An 18,336-nucleotide genomic window follows, 5' to 3' on the forward strand; every position below is an offset into this window, starting at 1 on the left:
ATGTGAACACTGAATCAGAAGGTTCCAACCTAATCAACACAAATATGTCTGCCCCCACAAGATTACATTAAAGAACATGGTGTTTTGGGGGACATAATACATCCAAACTGGCACAGAATCTTCAATATATCATACCACTGCCTTCTTGCCTCCATGGTTTCTCCTGAGAAATCTGCACATAGACTTATCAAGTTTCCTTTGTATGTGATATCTTGGTGCTTTTAGAATTCTCTCCTTGTCTTTGACATTTGATAATCTGATTAAATCAAAGTGTTTTGGAGGCAGTCTACTTGGATCTGTTCTGTTTGGGGTACACTGTACTTCTTGGATCTGTAAATGTATGTCTTTCCTAATAGATGGGAAGTTTTCAGTTATTATTTCCTCCATCATTCTTTCTGCCCCTTTTCCCTTTTCTTCTCCTTCTGGCACAACCATGACATGTGTATTTGTGCATTTCATGTTGTAATTCAGTTCCCTAGACCCTGCTCATATGTTTTCTATTTTTTTCCCCATCTGTTCTTTTGTTTGTAGTATTTCAGCTGTCCTGTCATGCAGTTCATGAATTCTTTCTTTTGCCTCTTCAAATCTCCTGTTGTATGTCTCCATTGTGTTTTTCATTTCTTCTGTTGTGCCTTTCATTCCCATAAGTTCTGCCAATTGTTTTTTCAAACTTTTGAGTTCTTCCTTATGTTTGCCCAATGTCTTCTTTATATCTTTCATCTTTTTTGCCATATCTTCCCTCAACTTGTTGATTTGATTTAGATTTGTTTAATTAATAACTAGTTGTTTCAATTCCTGTATCTCAGTTAAAGTGTAAGTTTGCTCCTTTGACTGGGCCATATCTTCATTTTTCCTTATGTGACTTATAAGTTTTTGTTCTCTAGCTACTAGGTTTCCCAGACAGATTTTCCAGACCACACAGGCCCAGGTCTCAGGAGGAGGTTGTATTCAGTATCAGGTTTCCCTGAGAGTAAGATCCAGCAGGTTGTCCGATTTTCTTTTGAGGCCTCTATACTCTGTGCTTTTCCTATCCTGCCCAGAAGGTGGTGCTTGTCAGGCCACAGTTCCCCACTGGTGTAAAGAGGTGCAGCTCCTTTAATTCTCAGTTGATCCTGTTCTGGCCAAGGACTGAGGGTGTCAGAAGCCAAGCTTAAGCTGTTTCTTTTTTTTTTTTTTCCTTTTCCCCCCAGGCCCTGGGGTCTGAATTCTCTGAGGGAGGGCAGCCACTTGAGCTGAGCCCTGCTTCCCCCTTTTTTAGGGAAGTATAACCTTTAGGGAGTTATCTCATATACTTAAATTCCTCCTTTGTCTCTCTGACTCTCTTAACTCCTCCCTTGCCTGACAGGTGTCAATGGTGACAATTGAAAATGCCTGAGGCTTTCTCTAATGAGAAACTGACTGATGTATGATCTGTGTCAGGTCACAGATGTCCCCCAACAGTTGTTCTAGACTATTTAATAGTTTTTCCTGGCTATTTAGTAGTTGCTCTAGAGAACTAACTAAATTCCACACCTCTCTATGCTGCCGTCTTACTGAGCCCTGATCAACTGACAGAGTTGCATGGGCAGTTCAGTGGAGAAAGGATAGTCTTTTCAACAAATGGTGCTGGAACAACTGAACATCTGTATGGGAGAAAATGAAGCTCAATCTTTTATACCTTATACAAACAACTAAAAATGGATTATAAATTTAAATGTAAAATATATAGCTATAAAGCTATTAGAAGACAACTTAAGAGAAAGTCTTCCTTACCTTTCAACAAAAGCATGGTCATAAAAGAAAAAATTGATGAACTGGACTTCATAAAAATGAAAAATGTTTGCCCTTTGAGAGAAACTGTTAAGAGAATGAAAAGAAAACCTACAATCTGGGAGAAAAATATTTTAAAATCACAATACAGGATATTGTGAATGCGTAAAATACTTTTAAAGCTCAAAAATATTAAGACAAACAACCCTGTTAAAATGTCTAGAAGACTTGAACAGACTGGTATTAACCAGAAAAGTTATTTAATACCATTAGTCATCTGGGAAATGAAAATTTAAGACTGACAACAACAAATGTTAGTGAGAATGTGGAGCAACTGGAACTTTCATACATTGCTGGTGGGCATGTAACATGGTACAACCACTTTGGAAAACTATTTGGCAGTTTCATATAAATCTAATCATGGATCTTATCTCCTTTCTTTGAGGTTACTTTGAATATCTCTGATCTATTGTTTATAGATTTTATGGTTAAACTATGAGGACTGTGTGCTTTTCCTCCCCTGTTTCCTTATGTTACTTATAGTAAATATATGCCCTTTTCATAGAGGAGGAAACAAGGCTGAGATAATTTAAGTAATTTGTCCAGAATCCGGTGACTGGCAGAGCCAGGGTTTTGAGCTTAGATCTGTCTGACTTCAAAGTTTGTTTTCTTTCCATAAATCCTCATATTCAAAAAATATATACAGCATGTAATGTCAGTATTTATTCAACTTTTAAAAAATTGAGATAAAAGTCACATAACATAAAATTCATCCTTTTCAAGTGGATAATTCAGTTACTTTTAGTGTCTTCACAAAGTTGTGCAACCATCACCACTAATTCCTGAACATTTTCATGACCCATAAAAAAAATCCCATGCCCATAGGCAGTGCCTCCCCAATCCCCTGTTCCCCAAGCCCCTGGCAACCATTAATCTACTTTCTGTCTTTATGGATTTGCTTATTCTGGACGTTTCATATAAGTGGAATCATACATTATATGGCCATTTTGTTTGGCTTCTTTTTCTTAGCATAATATTTTCAAGGTTTATCCATATTGTGGCATGCTTCAGAATTTCATTAATTGTTGTTGTCAAATAATATTGCGTTGTATGGATATACCACATTTTATTTATCTCTTCATCAGTGGTTGGGCATTTGGGATATTTCCACTTTTTGGCCATAGTGAATAGTGATGCTATGAACATTTGTGTGCAAGTTCTTGTGTGGATATATGTTTTCATATCTCTTGGGAATATACCTAGGAGGGGAATTACTGGATCATATGTCATTCCTATATTCAACCTTTTGAGGAACTGACAAACTGTTTCCCTAAGTGGCTACACTATTTTACAGACCCACAAAAAATGTATGAGGGTTATGATTTTTCACATTCTTTCCAATACTTGTTATTTTCTGTCTTTTTAATCATAGCCTTGCTAGTGACTTTGAAGTGGAACATCATTATGGTTTTGATTTTACATTTCCTTATCGACTAATGATTTTTAGAATCTTTTCTTGTGCTTATTGGCCTTTCTATATATTCTTTGAAGAAGTGTGTATTCATAACCATTATACATTTTTATTTTGGGTTGCTTGTGTTTTTATTGTGGAGTTATAAGAGTTTTTTTTAGGTATTCTGGATACAAGTCCCTTATCAGGTATATGATTGGAAAATATTTTTTCCTGTTGTATGGATTGTCTTTTCGTTTTTTTGGTGGTATATTTTGAAGTACAAAAGTTTTTAATTTTGATGAAGTCCATTTTATCATTTTATCAATTTTTTCTTTGTTTCTGTGTTTGGTATCATATCTGAGAAATCATTGCTTCATCCAAGGTCACTAAGACTTATGCTTATGTTATTTTCTAAGATTTGTATAGCTTTAGCTCTTATATTTAGGTCTTTGTTCCATTATGAGTTAATTTTTGTATAAGGTATGAAATAGAAGTCCAAATGCATTCTTCAGTATTTGCATATTAAAGCCTTCAAGTGCCATAGGTTGAAAAGACTATTCTTTCTTCATTAAATTGTTGTAGCACCACCCTTTTCAAAATTAATTGACTATTGTGCCGGTTTGAATATTTATGTCCCCCAGAAAAAGCCATGTTCTTTAATGCATTCTTGTGGGGGCAGATGTATTAGTGTGAATTGGGTTGGAACCTATTGGTTCAGTGTCCATGAAGATGTGACCCACCCAACTGTAGGTGATAACACTGATTGGATAATTTCCATGGAGGTGTGGTCTTGTTTAGTTTACTGGAGCACTACGTAAGCTCAGACAAAAGGAGCTCATAGCGAGCTGGAGCTGAGACAACTTTGAAGATGCATGGATGCAGACATTCTGGAGAATGCCATTTTGAAACGCCACCTGGGAGCAAGCAGATGCCAGCCACTTGCCTTCCCACCTAACACGTTTTCCGGATGCCAGTGGCCTTTCTCCAGTGAAGGTACCCTTTGTTGATGGATACTTTATGGCCTTAAGACTATAACCATGTAACCAGATAAACCCCCTTTTATAAAAGCCAATCCATTTCTGGTTTTTGCATTCTGGCAGCATTTGCAAACTAGAACAACTATAAATATTTGGCCTTATTTTTGGATTCTCAATTCTATTCCATTGTTCTATCTGTCTGTCCACATGCCAATTCCATACTGTATTAATTACTGTAGTTTTGTAATATGTTTTGAAATTGGGAAGTGTGAGTCTTCTGACTTTGTTCTTCTTTTTCAAGATTGATTTGGCTATTCTGGCACTTTTTGAATTTTAAGATCAGCCTGTCAATTTTTGCAAGAAAGGCGCCTAGTATTTTGACAGGGATTGTATTGAATACGTAGATGAATTTGGAGAGTAATTCTATCTTAACAATAGTATATCTTCCAATCCTAGAATATGGAATGTCTTTTCATTTATTTAGGCATTTAAAAATTTCTGTCATTGGTGTTTTATAGTTTTCATTTATTCCTATTTTATTCTTTTTGATGCTATTATAAATGGAATCATTTTCTTAATTTAATTTTTGGATGTTCTTTGCTAGTGTGTAAAAATACAGTTAGATTTTTTATATTGATCTTGCATCCTTCAACCATGCTGAACTCATTTATTAGCTCTACTAAAGTGTGTGTGTGTGTGTGCGTGCCTGTGTGTGTAGATTTCTTAGGATTTTCTATATACAAGATCATGTCATCTGCAAAGAGAGATAGTTTTACTTCTCCCTTTTGTGTCTTTTACTTGCCTAATTGCTCTGGCTAGAACTTTAAGTACCATGTTGAATAGAAGTGGTAAGAGCTGACATCCTTGTCTTGTTCCTGATCTTAGGGGGAAAGCTTCCAGGCTTTCACTATTAAATATGATGTCAGCTGTGGGTTTTTCATAATTGACTTTACCAGGCTGAGAAAGTTCTCTTCAACTTGTTTGTTGTATGTTTTTATCATAAAAGGGATTGCATTTTGTCAAATGCTTTTTCTGCATATGTTGAGATTGTGGTGGTTTGTAGCTGCATTTATCCCAGAAAAACATGTTCTTAAATCTAATTCATTCCTGTGGGTGTGAACACATTGTAAGTAGGACCTTTCGATGAGGTCATTTAAGTTAAGGTATGACCCAGCCCAACCACAGTTAGTCTTAATCCTTGTGGTAGTTTGTAGCTGTTATGTACCACAGGAAAGCCCATGTTCCTTTAATCCATTCCTGTGGGTGCAGACCCTATTGTGGGTGGGACCTTTTGATTAGGTTATTTCAGTTGTGATGTGATCCACCCCGTTCAGGGTGGGTCTTAATCCTCTGACTGGAGTCCTTTATAAGAGGATAAAAGACAGAAAGAGATACAGAAGCTAAGAGATGAAATTAAGAGGAGCTCATAGAGAAAAGCCCTGGAGAAGCTAAGAGAGGACCCACAGAAGCTTAGAGAGGAAGCCACTGGAACCAGAAGCTGAAAGCAACAAAACCCAGGGTGAAGGACCAGCAGATGCTGGCCATGTGCCTTCCCATGTGACAGAGGTGTCCTGGATGCTAACAGTCTGTCTTCAGAATCCAGGTGTCATCGTGTTGATGCCTTGAGTTGGACATTTTCATGGCTTTTAAGAACTGTAAATTGTAAGTTAATGAATCCCCATTGTAAAAGCCAACCCATTTCTGGTATGTTGCATTCTGGCATCTTCAGCAAATCAAAACAATCCTGTTACTGGAGTCCCTTATAAGTGGAATGAAATTCAGACATAAAGAGAGAAAGTCATGGAAGCAAGAAGCTGGAATTCAGTGGAACTTGGAAGAGAATGAAGGAGCCAGAAGAAGCCGCCATGTGCCTTGCCTTGTGACAGAGGAGCCAGAGATCGCCAGCAGCCAGCCTCAGGATGCCAGTCTTGAGGAAGAAAGCATCACCTTGGCAACACCTTTATTGTATTTTCTTTTAGCCTCATAACCATAAAGAAATTAATTACCATTGTTTAACCTGACCCATTTCATGGTATTTGCTTGTGCAGCCTAGGAAACTAAAACAGAGTTGAACATGTGGGTTTTTTGTCCTTTATTCCATTAAAATGGCATATTATGTTGATTGATTTTCAGATGTTGAACCAATTTTACATTCCCACTTAGTCACGATGTATAATTCTTGTTATATTTTGCGGGATTTGATTTGCTTTTACGTTACTGAGCAAATTTGCTTGTATGTATGTTATCACCCATATTCATAAGAGAGACAGATCTCTAGTTTTCTTTCTTTGTGATGTCTTTCTGGTTTTGGTATCAGGATAATATTGGCCTCATAGAACAAGTTGGGAAGTGATCTCTTCTCTTGTATTTTTTTAAGAGTTTGTGAAGGATTTTTTTTAAACATTTTGTAGAATTTACCAGTGAAGCCATATGATCCAGGGCTTTTCTCTGTGGGGAATTTTTAAATTGCCGATTTAATACTTCTTGTAGGTATATGCATATTTTCTATTTCTTGAATATGGTGTGTTTTTCTAGGAATTTATTCATTTCATGTAAGTGATCTAATTTGTCATATCTTTGTTCATAGTATTCCATTATAATTCTTTTTATTTCTATGAGATTTGTATATTGTTCCCTCTTCGAGTCTTGATTTTATTTGAGTCTTATCTCTTTTTTTCTTGATAAATGTAAATGAAGGTTTGTCAGTTTTGTTGATCTTTCTAAAGAAGCCATTTTTGGTTTTGTTGGTTTTCTTTATTGCTTTTCTCTTTATTATTTTATCTCTTTCTGCTATAATCTTTGTTAGTTCCTGATTTATGCTTGCATTGGGTTCAGTTTGCCTTTATTTTTTTTCTAATTTCTTAAGGAGGAAGGTTAGATTTTTTTATTTGAGGTCTTCATTCTTTTTTATTGTGGGTGTTTATAGCTATAAATTTCTAAGTTCTGCTTTCCCTCAATCCATAAGTTTTGGTATGTTATGTTTTTGTTTTCATTCATCTCTAAATATTTTTTAATTTCTTCTTTAATCCATTGGTTACTTAAGAATATGCTGTTTAATTTCCACATATTTGAATTTCCCAAGTTTCCTTCTTTTATTCCTTTCTAATTTCAGTCATTTGTACTTGGAACATATATGTTGTATGATTTCAGTCCTATTAAATTTATTCAGACTTGTTTAATGACCTAATGTATTGTCTATCCTGGAAAATGTTCCATGTGTACTTGACAAGAATGTGTATTTTGCTTTTGCTGGGTGGAGTGTTCTAGAGGTGTCTGTTAGGTCTAGTTGGTTTATAGTGTTTATTTCTTCTATTTCCTTGTCAACATTTGGCCTAGTTTTTCTATCCGTTATTGAAAATGGGATATTGAATTCTCCAATATGGTTGATGACTTGTCTGCTACTTCGATTCTGTCAGCTTTTGCTTCATGCATTTTGGTGCTCTATTGTTAGCTTCATATATGCTAATACTGTCTACAAATTACATCTTCATATATGTATGTTAACCTTGGTTTATAATTATTGCTTTTTGCAATTACATTTTAAATCACATAGAAGAAAAAAGTTATAACCTCCCAGATCTGTACTCTCACCTATTGTAGTGGTTTTTCAGGGTTGCCATAACAAAGAAAAACAAACTGAGTGGCTTTAAGTGACAGAAATTTATCCTGTCAGTACTGGAGGCCAGAAGCCTGAAATCAAGGTGTTGGAAGGGCCATGCTTTCTTTAAAACCTCTAGAGAAGAGTTCTTCCCTGCCCCTTTCAGTTCTGGTGCCGCAGGCATTCCTTGGCTTTTGGCAGTGTGACTACAATCTCTGTATCCACTTCACATGCCCATATTTCTGTGTCTCTATTTCTGTGTCCAAATTCCATGCTTCTTATAATGGCACTAATCATACTGAATTTAGGACACATGCTAATCTATTACAACTTCATCTTAACTTAATTATTTCTGCAAAGAACCTGTTTCCAAATGTGCTGGTTTGAATCTGTTATGTACCCTGTAAAAGACTATGTTCTTTTAATCCACTCTTGTGGGGGCGGACCTATTGTGGGTGGGACCTTTTGATTAGATCATTTCCATGGAGATATGACCACAGCCATTCAAGGTGTGTCTTAATCATCTTTACTGGAATCCTCCAGGAGAGGATAAAAGTCAGAGATAATTTAAAGAGAGCTCAGAGCCGTTTAGACAGAATGCCCTGGGAGAAACAAGCAGAGTAGCTAAGAGAAAAGCTGAGAGAGACATTTTGGAGAAAGCCATGGAAACCAGAAGCTAAACCTAGGAGAGGACCAGCAGACTCTGGCCATTTGCCTTCCCATGTGACAGAAGAACCCCAGATGCCATCGGCCTTTGTTCAGAGAAGGTATTGACCTGTTGATACCTTAATTGGGACATTTTCATGACTTTAAAATTTGCCATGTAAATTTGTGAACTAATAAACTCCTATTGTAAAAGACAATCCGTTTCTGATATATGGCATTTTGGCAGCTTTAGCAAACCAGAACAGATTTTGGTACCAGAGAAGTGGAGTGCTGCGATTTACAAATACCAAAAATGCTGGAACAGCTTTATAAATGGATAAGGAGAAGATTCTGGAAGAATTGTGAGATACTTGATAGGAAAGGCCTAGATTGCCTTGAAGAGACTGTTGTTATAAATATGGATGTGAAAGGTTCTTCTGATGAGCCTTAGATAGAAATGAGGAATGTGTTATTGCAAACTGGAAGGAAGGCAATCCTTGTTTTCAAGTGGCAGAAATTTGGCAAAATTGAGTACTGGTGTTGAATGGAAGGTATAATTTGAAAATGACAAGCTGGGATCCTTAGCTAAAGAGATTTCCAAACTAAATGTGGAAAATGCAGCCTGGCTTCTCCTTGCAGTTTATAGTAAAATGTGAAAGGGAAGAGATAAGCTGAGAAGTGAACTTTTGAATACAAAGAAACCAGAAATTGATGGTTTGGAAAATTCTGGGCTTCCAGGAAGTGAGACCCCAGAGGATAGTGCCCCACATGAGGATTTAATGAAACCTGTAACCAGCCAGCCATTTCAGTACAAACCAGGATTGGAGATGGAGTTGTCCAGCAAGGATTTGTGGAAAGTCCTGTTGTCTGATGATTTTGACCCCTGTATGCTGCATGCCATGCCAACAATTTTTTTGCAAGATCTGTATTAACAGAACCACTGCCACTCTGTACTAAAAGGAACAGAAAAGGGACAGATTGAAGGAAAAATTTCTTCAAAGGCAGAACCATGGAAGCTGAGGTCTGGAGTCAAGGAATCCCCGGCCAGGAGAGCAGACCAACCTGAGATGTGGAAAGGATGAGTTTCCCTGGAATTCAAAGAGGTAGAGCACATTCCTCAGGTATTGAGGAGAGCCTGGCCACCACCCCACTATTTTGAAGGGGTTGAGCGTGTGCCCCAGAGATGGCAGAGAGTCTGGGTGCCACCCAGATGTTTGAGGAGAGTGGAGCCAAGAACAAGGTAGTCTCCCCAGTACTTGGAAATATTGGACCAGTCACCCCAGCATTTGGAGAGAACAGGGCTATTGTACAAGCCCTTGGAAAGGGTGGGACTCCTGCTTTCTCAAGCCCCAAGGATAAAACATCATTTATAATTGATTCTCAGACTTTGAAATCTAATGGAGTTTGCCCTATAGGTTTTAGGAACTCTTTGGTTCAGTGACCTCTGTTTTCCTTCCAATTTCTTCCTATGACAATGGGAATGTTTATCTTATGCCTTTCTGTCCTTTGTATATTGGAAGCAGATAACTTGTTCTAAGTTTCATAGGTCCACAACTGGAGGGGAATTTTGTCCTAGGACAAACCATGCCTGTAACTGATTTTAATAAGACATTGCACTTATCTATTGTTACTGAAATGATTTAGGCTTTTGTGATATTGTGATGGAATGAATGTATTTTGCATATGGAAAGAACATGTTTTTTGGGGGTCCAGAGGGTGGAATGTGCTGGTTTGAATCTGTTCTGTACCCCATAAAAGACTATGTTCTTTTAATCCATTCTTGTTGGGGCATTCATATTGTGGGTGGGATCTTTTGATTAGATCGTTTCCGTGGAAGTGTGACTCTGCTCATTCAAGGTGTGTCTTAATCGTCTTTACTGGCATCCTCCAGGAGGGGATAACAGGCAGAGACATTTTGAAGAGAGTTCAAAGAGATGCTTAGACAGAAATGCCCCAGGAGAAACAAGCAGAGAAGCTAAGAGAAGCTGAGAGAGACTTTTTGCAGAAAAGCTAAGATATGTAATCCACAGTTTGCCCCTGGGAGAAGCTAAGAGAGAAGCAAAGACAGAAGCCCAGAGACATTTTGGAGAATGCCTTGGAAACCAGAAGCTAAAACTGGGAGAGGACCAGCAGACTCCAGCCACGTGCCTTCCCGTGTGACAGAGGAACCCTAGATGCCATTGGCCTTTCTTCAGAGAAGGTATTATCCTATTGATGCCCTAATTGGGACATTTTCATGGCAAGGTCTTAGACCTGTAAATTTGTGAACTAATAAACCCCCATTGTAAAAGCCAATCCATTTCTGGTATATTGCATTTTGGCAGCTTTAGCAAACTAGAATACCAAAGAAGGTCACATTCTGAGGTCTAGTAGATGTGAACTGGGGCTTTGGTCTGGAGGTGGGGGGACACTGTTCAACATACTATACTATGGAATTACATTTACCAGTGTTCTTTATTACTTCATGTGAATTTGAGTAACTGTCTAGTGCCCTTTCATTTCAGTCTGAAGGACTCCCTTTTGTATTCCTTGTAGAACCTGTCTGCTAGTGATGTATATTTTCTGCTTTTGTTTATGTGGAGATATTTTAATTTCTTCTTCATTTATGAAAGATAGTTTTGCTGGTTGGCAGTCTTGTAGCACTTAGATATCTCATCCATTTACTCCATGGTTTTTGATGAGAAATCAGCTGTTCATCTATTGAGGATTACTTCTATGTGATGAGTCACTTCTCTCTTGCTGCTTTGGAGATTCTCCCTTTGTTTTTGGCTTTCAACTTTTTGATTATGTTGTGTTAGGGTATGTGTTTTGACTTAACTCTACTTTTAGTACATTAAGGTTCTTGGATGTGTATTAATGTTTTCTCATCAAATTTGAATAGTCGTTGGCCATTATTTCTTCAAATATTTTTTCTGCCCTTTCTCTATCTCCTATCCTTCTGGGATCTGCATTATGTATTAGTTGGTACTTTTGTTAACGTCCCACAAGCCTTTGAGACAGTATTCATTTTTCTTCATTCTTTATTTCTGTTCCTGAGACTGTATAATCTCAATTTGCCTACCTGCTGGTTTTCTGATTCTTCTGCCTGTTCAGATCTGCTGCTGAGCCTCTCTAGTGAATTTTTCATTTCAATTATTGTTCTTTTCAAGTCTAGAATTTCTTTTGGTTCTTTTATATATATAAATTATATTTTTTGTTAATATTGTCTATTTGGTGAGACGTTATTCTCATACTTTTCCTTAGTTCTTTAGACATAGTTTTCTTTAGTTATTTGAACATATTTAAAATAGCTTATTAAAAGTCTTTGTCCATAAGTCTGATGTCTAGGCTTCCTTAGGGATAGTATCTTTGACTGCTTTTTTTTCTGTGTATGGACCATACTTTCTTGTTTTTTTGAATGTCTCATAATTTTTGGTTGAGAACATATCATTTTTTTATTTTTATTTATTTTTTTATTAAATTCAGTTTTATTGAAATACATTCACACACCATACAATCATTCATGGTATACAATCCACTGTCCACAATATGATAACATAGTTATGCGTTCATCACCACAATCCATCTCTGAACATTTTCCTTACATCGGAAAGAACCAGAACAAGAATAAAAAATAAAAGTGAAAAAAGAACACCCAAATCATCCCCCCATCCCACCCCATGAGAACATGTCATTTTAAATAGCATAGTGGGGCAGCTCTGAAATCAGATTCTTTTCTCCCCTTGTTCCATTTCCTGAACACTTGAGGAAAGGTATAATGCATCATGCCCTTGAACACTTAATACTGCCATGTATCTCTCTTAAGAACAAAGATATTCCATATGTATCCAACTTAAGTACAGTCGTCAAATTCAAATAATTTAACTTTGATGTAAAGGTTACAGTATATATTCCATTTTTTTCATATACCACAATAATGTCCTTTGAGCCTAGTCTCATTACTTGTTAGATCCTGTCCAGGATCACGTACTATAACAATCTTGTTTGCTTTGATACCAACTTAACTTTAATAGTATACACCAACTGTGTTCCTATACTCCTCTGTCCCCTCCCAACTTTATGTAGTTTTTGTCACAAATTACATGCTTATACATTATGAGTCCAAAACCACTGATATATCCTTACATCTAATGCAATTGCCTTTTAGATGCTATAGGAAATAAAAAGTGGAGTTACAAACCAAAAATACAATAATACTGGCATTTATATATATTGGTGTCAATACCCTCACTGACGATCTTTGTTTCTTCATATGTCTTCGATCTATTGTCTATTGTCCTTTCCTTTCAACCTGTAGAACTCTCATTAGCATCTCTTGTAGGGCTGATTTTAAAACTCCCTCAGCTTTTGTTTATCTGGGAATGTCTTAATCTCTCCCTATTTTTGAAGGACATTTTTGCCAGATATAGAATTCTTGGTGGCAATTTTTTGCTTTCAGCACTTTAAATATGTCATCCTACTGTCTTCTTGCCTCCATAGTTTCCAGCGAGAAATTAGTATTTAATCTTATTGAAGTCCCTTGTACGTGGCACATTATTTCTCTATTGCAGCTTCCATAATTCTTTATTAATCTTTGGCCTGTGACAGGTTGATGATAGCATGGTGCAATATGAGTCTGTTTGGAGTTTGTTGAACATCTTATATGTGTATATTTATGTCTTTTGTTAAATTTGGGGAGTTTTCAGCCATAATTTCTTTGAATGTTCTCTCCTCCCCTTTCTTTCTTTTCCTTCTGAGACCCCACAGTGCTTATATTGGTATGCCTAATGGTGTTCCATAGGTTCCTTAGGCTCTATTTGTTTGTCTTTATTCTTTCTTCCTTCTGTTCCTCAGACTGGATGATTTCACTGGTCTTATCTTCAAGTTCACTGTCTGTTTCTTCTCTCAACTATAATCTTCTGTTGCTCCTTTCTAGGGAATTTCAAATTTCCATTATCATGGTCTTTACCTCTGTTTGGTTCCTTTTCATAATTTCCACCTCTCTATTGATATTCTATTTGTTTTCATCTATAATTTTTCTCATTTCCTTTAGTTTCTTTGTCCATGTTTTCCTTTAGATCTGTGAACATATTTAAGACCATTTTTTAAAAGTGTTTGTCTTGTATGTCTCAGGTCTGATCCTCCTCATTGATGGTTTCTAATGTTTTAATTTCCTCCTTTGCCTGGACCATTGCTTCCTGTATCTTTGTATATTTTGTAATCTTTTGCTGAACCCTAGACATTTTTATATTTTAGTGATGTGTTGTCACTGGAATTTAGACTCCAAGGCATCTGTTCCTTGAGCTTGTATACAGCTAGTGTTAAAAAGAAGGCAAAAAGAAAACGCTTTTCCCAGTCTTTACAGATACATTTGTTCAAGTACTCTTTTTCAGGGCGTATCCATATAGTGAGTTTAGGGAATAGCTCATTGGGGTCTCCCTGATTGTTTCTGAGCATTCTTCTTGTCTTGGGCCTGCCTATGTGGCCCTAGAAATTCCCCCCTTTTGCATATTTCTGAATATCCCCTCTTTCCTAGGAAGTAGTTTCCTCCTAGACCTGGGCACTAACTGCACTGTAGGTCCTGCTCAGCCATCCTTTGCTCCAGGCAACACAACTCCTCTGCTCTCCCACACGGCAAGTCCCTCAGACTACCACCAGACAAGTTGGGCCAGACATACACCCTCCCAGTATGTGCACGAGGGTTCATCTGTTTTCTCTGGAACTGGGGCCAGGAATCCACACCAGGAGTGCAGGCTGGCTCTGTGCTGAGCCCATGATGAGTAGGAGAGGGGCCATCTAGGACACCATGAGATCCTACTGCTTTTTTTTTTTTTAATCAATAAGAATTTTTATTTGTTTCTGGAATGTTTTGATACACAAAGTGAAATATGGCTACCCAACACTATAAATTTGCAAACTTCAGATGAAATAAAGCACAGTGAAGAATTGGAAAATTATCAACTTTTCTCACTTTGAAATTATTCCTTAATCTTCTTTGTTATCATTAAACAAAAGAGTATTTTGCATGAGTTTGCAATTGTTACCTAATGTCGATTTCGGAGTAGATGCTAACGGTTAAATCAGGTAACGTAAAGTCCTTTGCAAATACCAAACAAATGTTATTTGCTGTTATTCTACTGCATATGCATGCAAGAAATATATGTATGAGATAAATCTTTTTAAGATGCAATATGACAACCCACATTAAAAATATTTGCTGTATATACCAGCGATTGTTTACCAAATGAAAAATAATGTATCTCCTCTCCTCAGCCTACAAAACATACTGAAAACTAATCATACTAAAAACTCCCCTTCCTTCAAGATAGAGTCCCCAGCTCTTTATCTTTTCTAGTAAACATTGTCAAAGAGTATACAGCTATGCATCCTATTCCTCGATGCACTGAAATCTGACTCAGCCACCACTGCCTCTAGAACGCCTTCACCAAGGCTAATCCCTTGTCAAAAGCCTGTATGTCTTTCAGGCTCATATCAAATGTCATTTTCTCTATGATAACTTATCTGTCCTGACTTTCAGTTAGAATTAATCCTTCCTTCTTCTGTAGTCTTCTACTATTGTTAAAATTATACTTAAGTTTTAGAAGTGTTTATCACCTCAACTGCATTAGCCTCAAAGGGGAAAAATCTTATTCACCTTGATTTATCTATGTTTAACATAATGCCTGAAAAATTGAGGGTACCCAATAAATAGTGAATTGAACAGACCTCTTACAGATCTACATAATAAGGAAAGCAAACTTCAAAGCAAACTTGCTTTTTAGTAGTCTTTTTCTTGATTCGGTGTTTGCTCTGTTTTCTGCAACCTGTTTCTGTGTGGACCTTTGAAAAACAAGTTTCTGCCAGTTCTTGCTGGCTGTTCAAAGCTTCTGTGAGGGGCCAGAGCCCTGAAGCTTCTGCCTCGACTATCTTGATAAGTGTGGGGACTGTAGAAATTACCTTGTTTTTATGAAAGGCCCTTAATTGCTGTTTAGGAATACTGTATTTCCATCACATAACCTTTGCTGAATATCTAAGTTGTATTATCAAGGGAAACTCCTAGTTTTATGATTCAGAGAGTGAAGTATGCTGTAGAAGTTTGCTTGTAAGTTTGCTATCGTATTTCCTGGCTCTTTATTTATAATTAATAGTTTACTCCTTTCTCTTTGCCTGACTGGAGGCTTTGTAAAATAACTGATTTGTTAAGGCATAATGTGAAGATATGACAAGGGAGAAGATTATGCCTCCATTCACAATTAAATAGTGCTACTGTAATATAGACTGAATATTGTGCCTCTGTATGGAACTGAGGAATGATGTAAGATATCCAATTTATTTTTCTTTCATTCTTTAGTAGCGGTGGGAAGGGGAGACCTATAGTTTTTTTGAACTTGGAGCCTCCAGTTTGGGACTGTTTTCAGATGTACCTTTTTAATTCCTATAGTTATAGATCTAGAGAAGAAATATCTAGTAGAAGTAGAATGAGAGTTACATAGGCAATTTTAATTTTTTTAGTAGCCACATTAAAAAAGGTAAGAAGAAAAAAGTATGGTTTAATTTTGTTTAATAATATACTTTCACCCAATATAAGTAAAATAGTATCATTTTAGCAAGTAATCAACATAAAACTATTTTTCTACTGCCCACAAAATCTAGTATTTTGAAATGTTTTACACTTTGAAATATTTTATGTGTTTTACACTTAACAGCACATGTAAATTTGTAATAACCATTTTCAGAGCATATCTAGTATGTGAGTCTGGGAGCTGTATTTCCTTGAAACTTGAGATCAGGTGATGAGATTCTTTAAATCTGTTAATTAGTGTAGTTGGGGGTATAGAGCTGTTTTGAGTAGGAACTGTGGCTCACTCATGATTTTAACCTCCGGTACTGGCAAAAGGGCTTTGGACATTTAGGGATTCAATAAATGTTGTCAATTTTAATTAAATTGACAGTGGCTCCAGCTGAAATGCCTTGAGGTATTTTTGTAATTACATTTCAGTTGTAATGTAATAACGGGTTATATTTTAGATCACTTCTTTGAGAAAATCAGTTTCAAAATTAGAAATGGCTAAAAATCTTCATATTGTTTTTTAACTTCCAAATTAATTTATCTGATAATATTTATTGAGAAAGTACTTTAGGCCAGGTACTTTTTAGCAGTGAAATAAGATAGAAGCTGTCCCCTGCCCTTATTGTAGTCTAATGGAATAAATGCCACAAATATATAATAATAAAGTTATATGAAACCAGATATATAAGCAGTCAGCTCAAGCAAGAATCATTCTGCCTTCCCTGATAATCCCTTTCAAGGTAACTATTTCCTCATTTTAGCTCCCTTACTATAATTTGGAATATAACTTAATGCAGAACCTGGAATTAAGTTCTCTAAGTTTGTTACATGTTATTTTTCATGATCCATTTTATTACTACCTGTATCATGTTAGGAAAACTATTTGATCTTTTTGAGCTTCAGTTTGCTAACTTGTAAATGGAAATGATGCCATTTATTCCATAGGCATGTCATAAGGAAATGAAGTATATGTAAAGGATCTAGAACAGTGTCTGACTTATGATAGACCCTTAGTAAAAGTTAATTGCTTTTATAAATGTTTACTCAGAGCTCTGTTCCTGATACTCTTCTCACTCTGAATTCTCAATCTTAGTGAGTTTATTTCATGTCTATAGATCTCCTTGATCAGAGCTTTTGCATGAGCTTTAGCTCTACATATTCATTTTCTCCTGGATAATTTAACTCAAACTTGGTGCATCCACAGCAGCACTCATCTTCCTTTCCACTAGCTATTCGTTCAGTATTCTTTACTTGATGAGTATTGCCCTAAATCATCCAGATGCCCAAGCCAGAAACCCAAGAGTCATCCTAGACCCCACCCTTTCCGTTATCCCCTACATCCAGTTAATTGATTCTGCGACAATACCCTCCTAACTAACTTTTCCCTTTTTAGTTGATTCTCCACTCTGTTGGCAGGAGAGGTTTTTTTTTCCTTTCCTTTCCTTTTCTTTTTCTTTCTTTCTTTCTTTTTTTTTTTTTTTTTTCTGCTCAGAGGAAAATCTGATAATCTAAATCTACTTGTAGAAAAATTTATCTAGGAGAAACTTATGTTCATTCCTTGCCTTCTGCTGCTTTACATAAACTATTATCAACTCTGTCTTTTTTTTAAATACTCATAGATTACTTTCTGTAACGTATGGATGATCTTTCTGTTTTCTTAAAATGATTTAAAATTTAAATATTAATGTTATAATAGGAGTGCTACTAAATGCTGTCTTTGGACACTGATATTTGGTTTAACTTTATCCACCAAAAGATAGGGTTGCTACTAATACGGTTCATCTGATTCCTTGTCAGAAGTCTTTTCTTGATAAGTTTGCACACACTGTGTCATATTACAGGAATTATGAAGTATATAAATAATCTAGCATTAACTGTTATCAGATATCATTTTGAAGTAGTAACTCTGAGCATGGGTATTTATAAAGCCAATTTATTTTAAATTCAAATTATTATAAGTCGATAAATGAGTAAAGTCTAATTTTAATGTTATGTATAACATTTATATATACCCAAAACTATAAAAGACCTATAAACAATTATTTTGTCTGATTTATTTATGTACATATATATATGTATTTTGCAGCCTAGCTTTGCATCCTGAACGAGTTTTGGTAGCAACAGGACAAGTTGGGAAAGAGCCTTATATCTGTGTTTGGGATTCATACACTGTGCAGACCATTTCGGTACTGAAGGATGTTCATACACATGGTATAGCTTGCTTAGCATTCGACTTAGATGGACAGGTATGTTATGGTTTTTCCCTTTCTCTAAACTGTCTTTTTAAAATGTATGCTATAGAAAATGATTATAAACCTGTAAAGATTAAATTGGAAAGCAATTGATGAAAGGCACTTGTTCGTCC

At 36.2% G+C, this 18,336-nt stretch overlaps 1 protein-coding gene across 8 annotated transcripts in view; it reads left to right on the forward strand.

Moving 5' to 3' along the window:
• EML5 (EMAP like 5) overlaps positions 1 to 18,336 on the forward strand; it is a 264,217-nt gene that overhangs the window by 20,158 nt on the left and 225,723 nt on the right. For 7 of the 8 annotated variants that reach the window (XR_005216273.1, XM_037832109.1, XM_037832110.1 and 4 more), the window contains exon 2: positions 18,058 to 18,217. Coding sequence is in view for 7 of the 8 variants with exons in the window: in XM_037832109.1 (XP_037688037.1) it covers positions 18,058 to 18,217 (160 nt within the window). In the remaining variant the exon portion in view is untranslated. Of the gene's footprint in view, positions 1 to 10,564; positions 10,623 to 18,057; positions 18,218 to 18,336 lie in introns of those variants that run through there. The other variant, XM_037832107.1, reaches the window with a different exon arrangement.

The sequence above is a fragment of the Choloepus didactylus genome, chromosome 4 (genome assembly GCF_015220235.1).
Source record: "Choloepus didactylus isolate mChoDid1 chromosome 4, mChoDid1.pri, whole genome shotgun sequence".
In the NCBI taxonomy this organism is placed as follows: domain Eukaryota; kingdom Metazoa; phylum Chordata; class Mammalia; order Pilosa; family Megalonychidae; genus Choloepus; species Choloepus didactylus.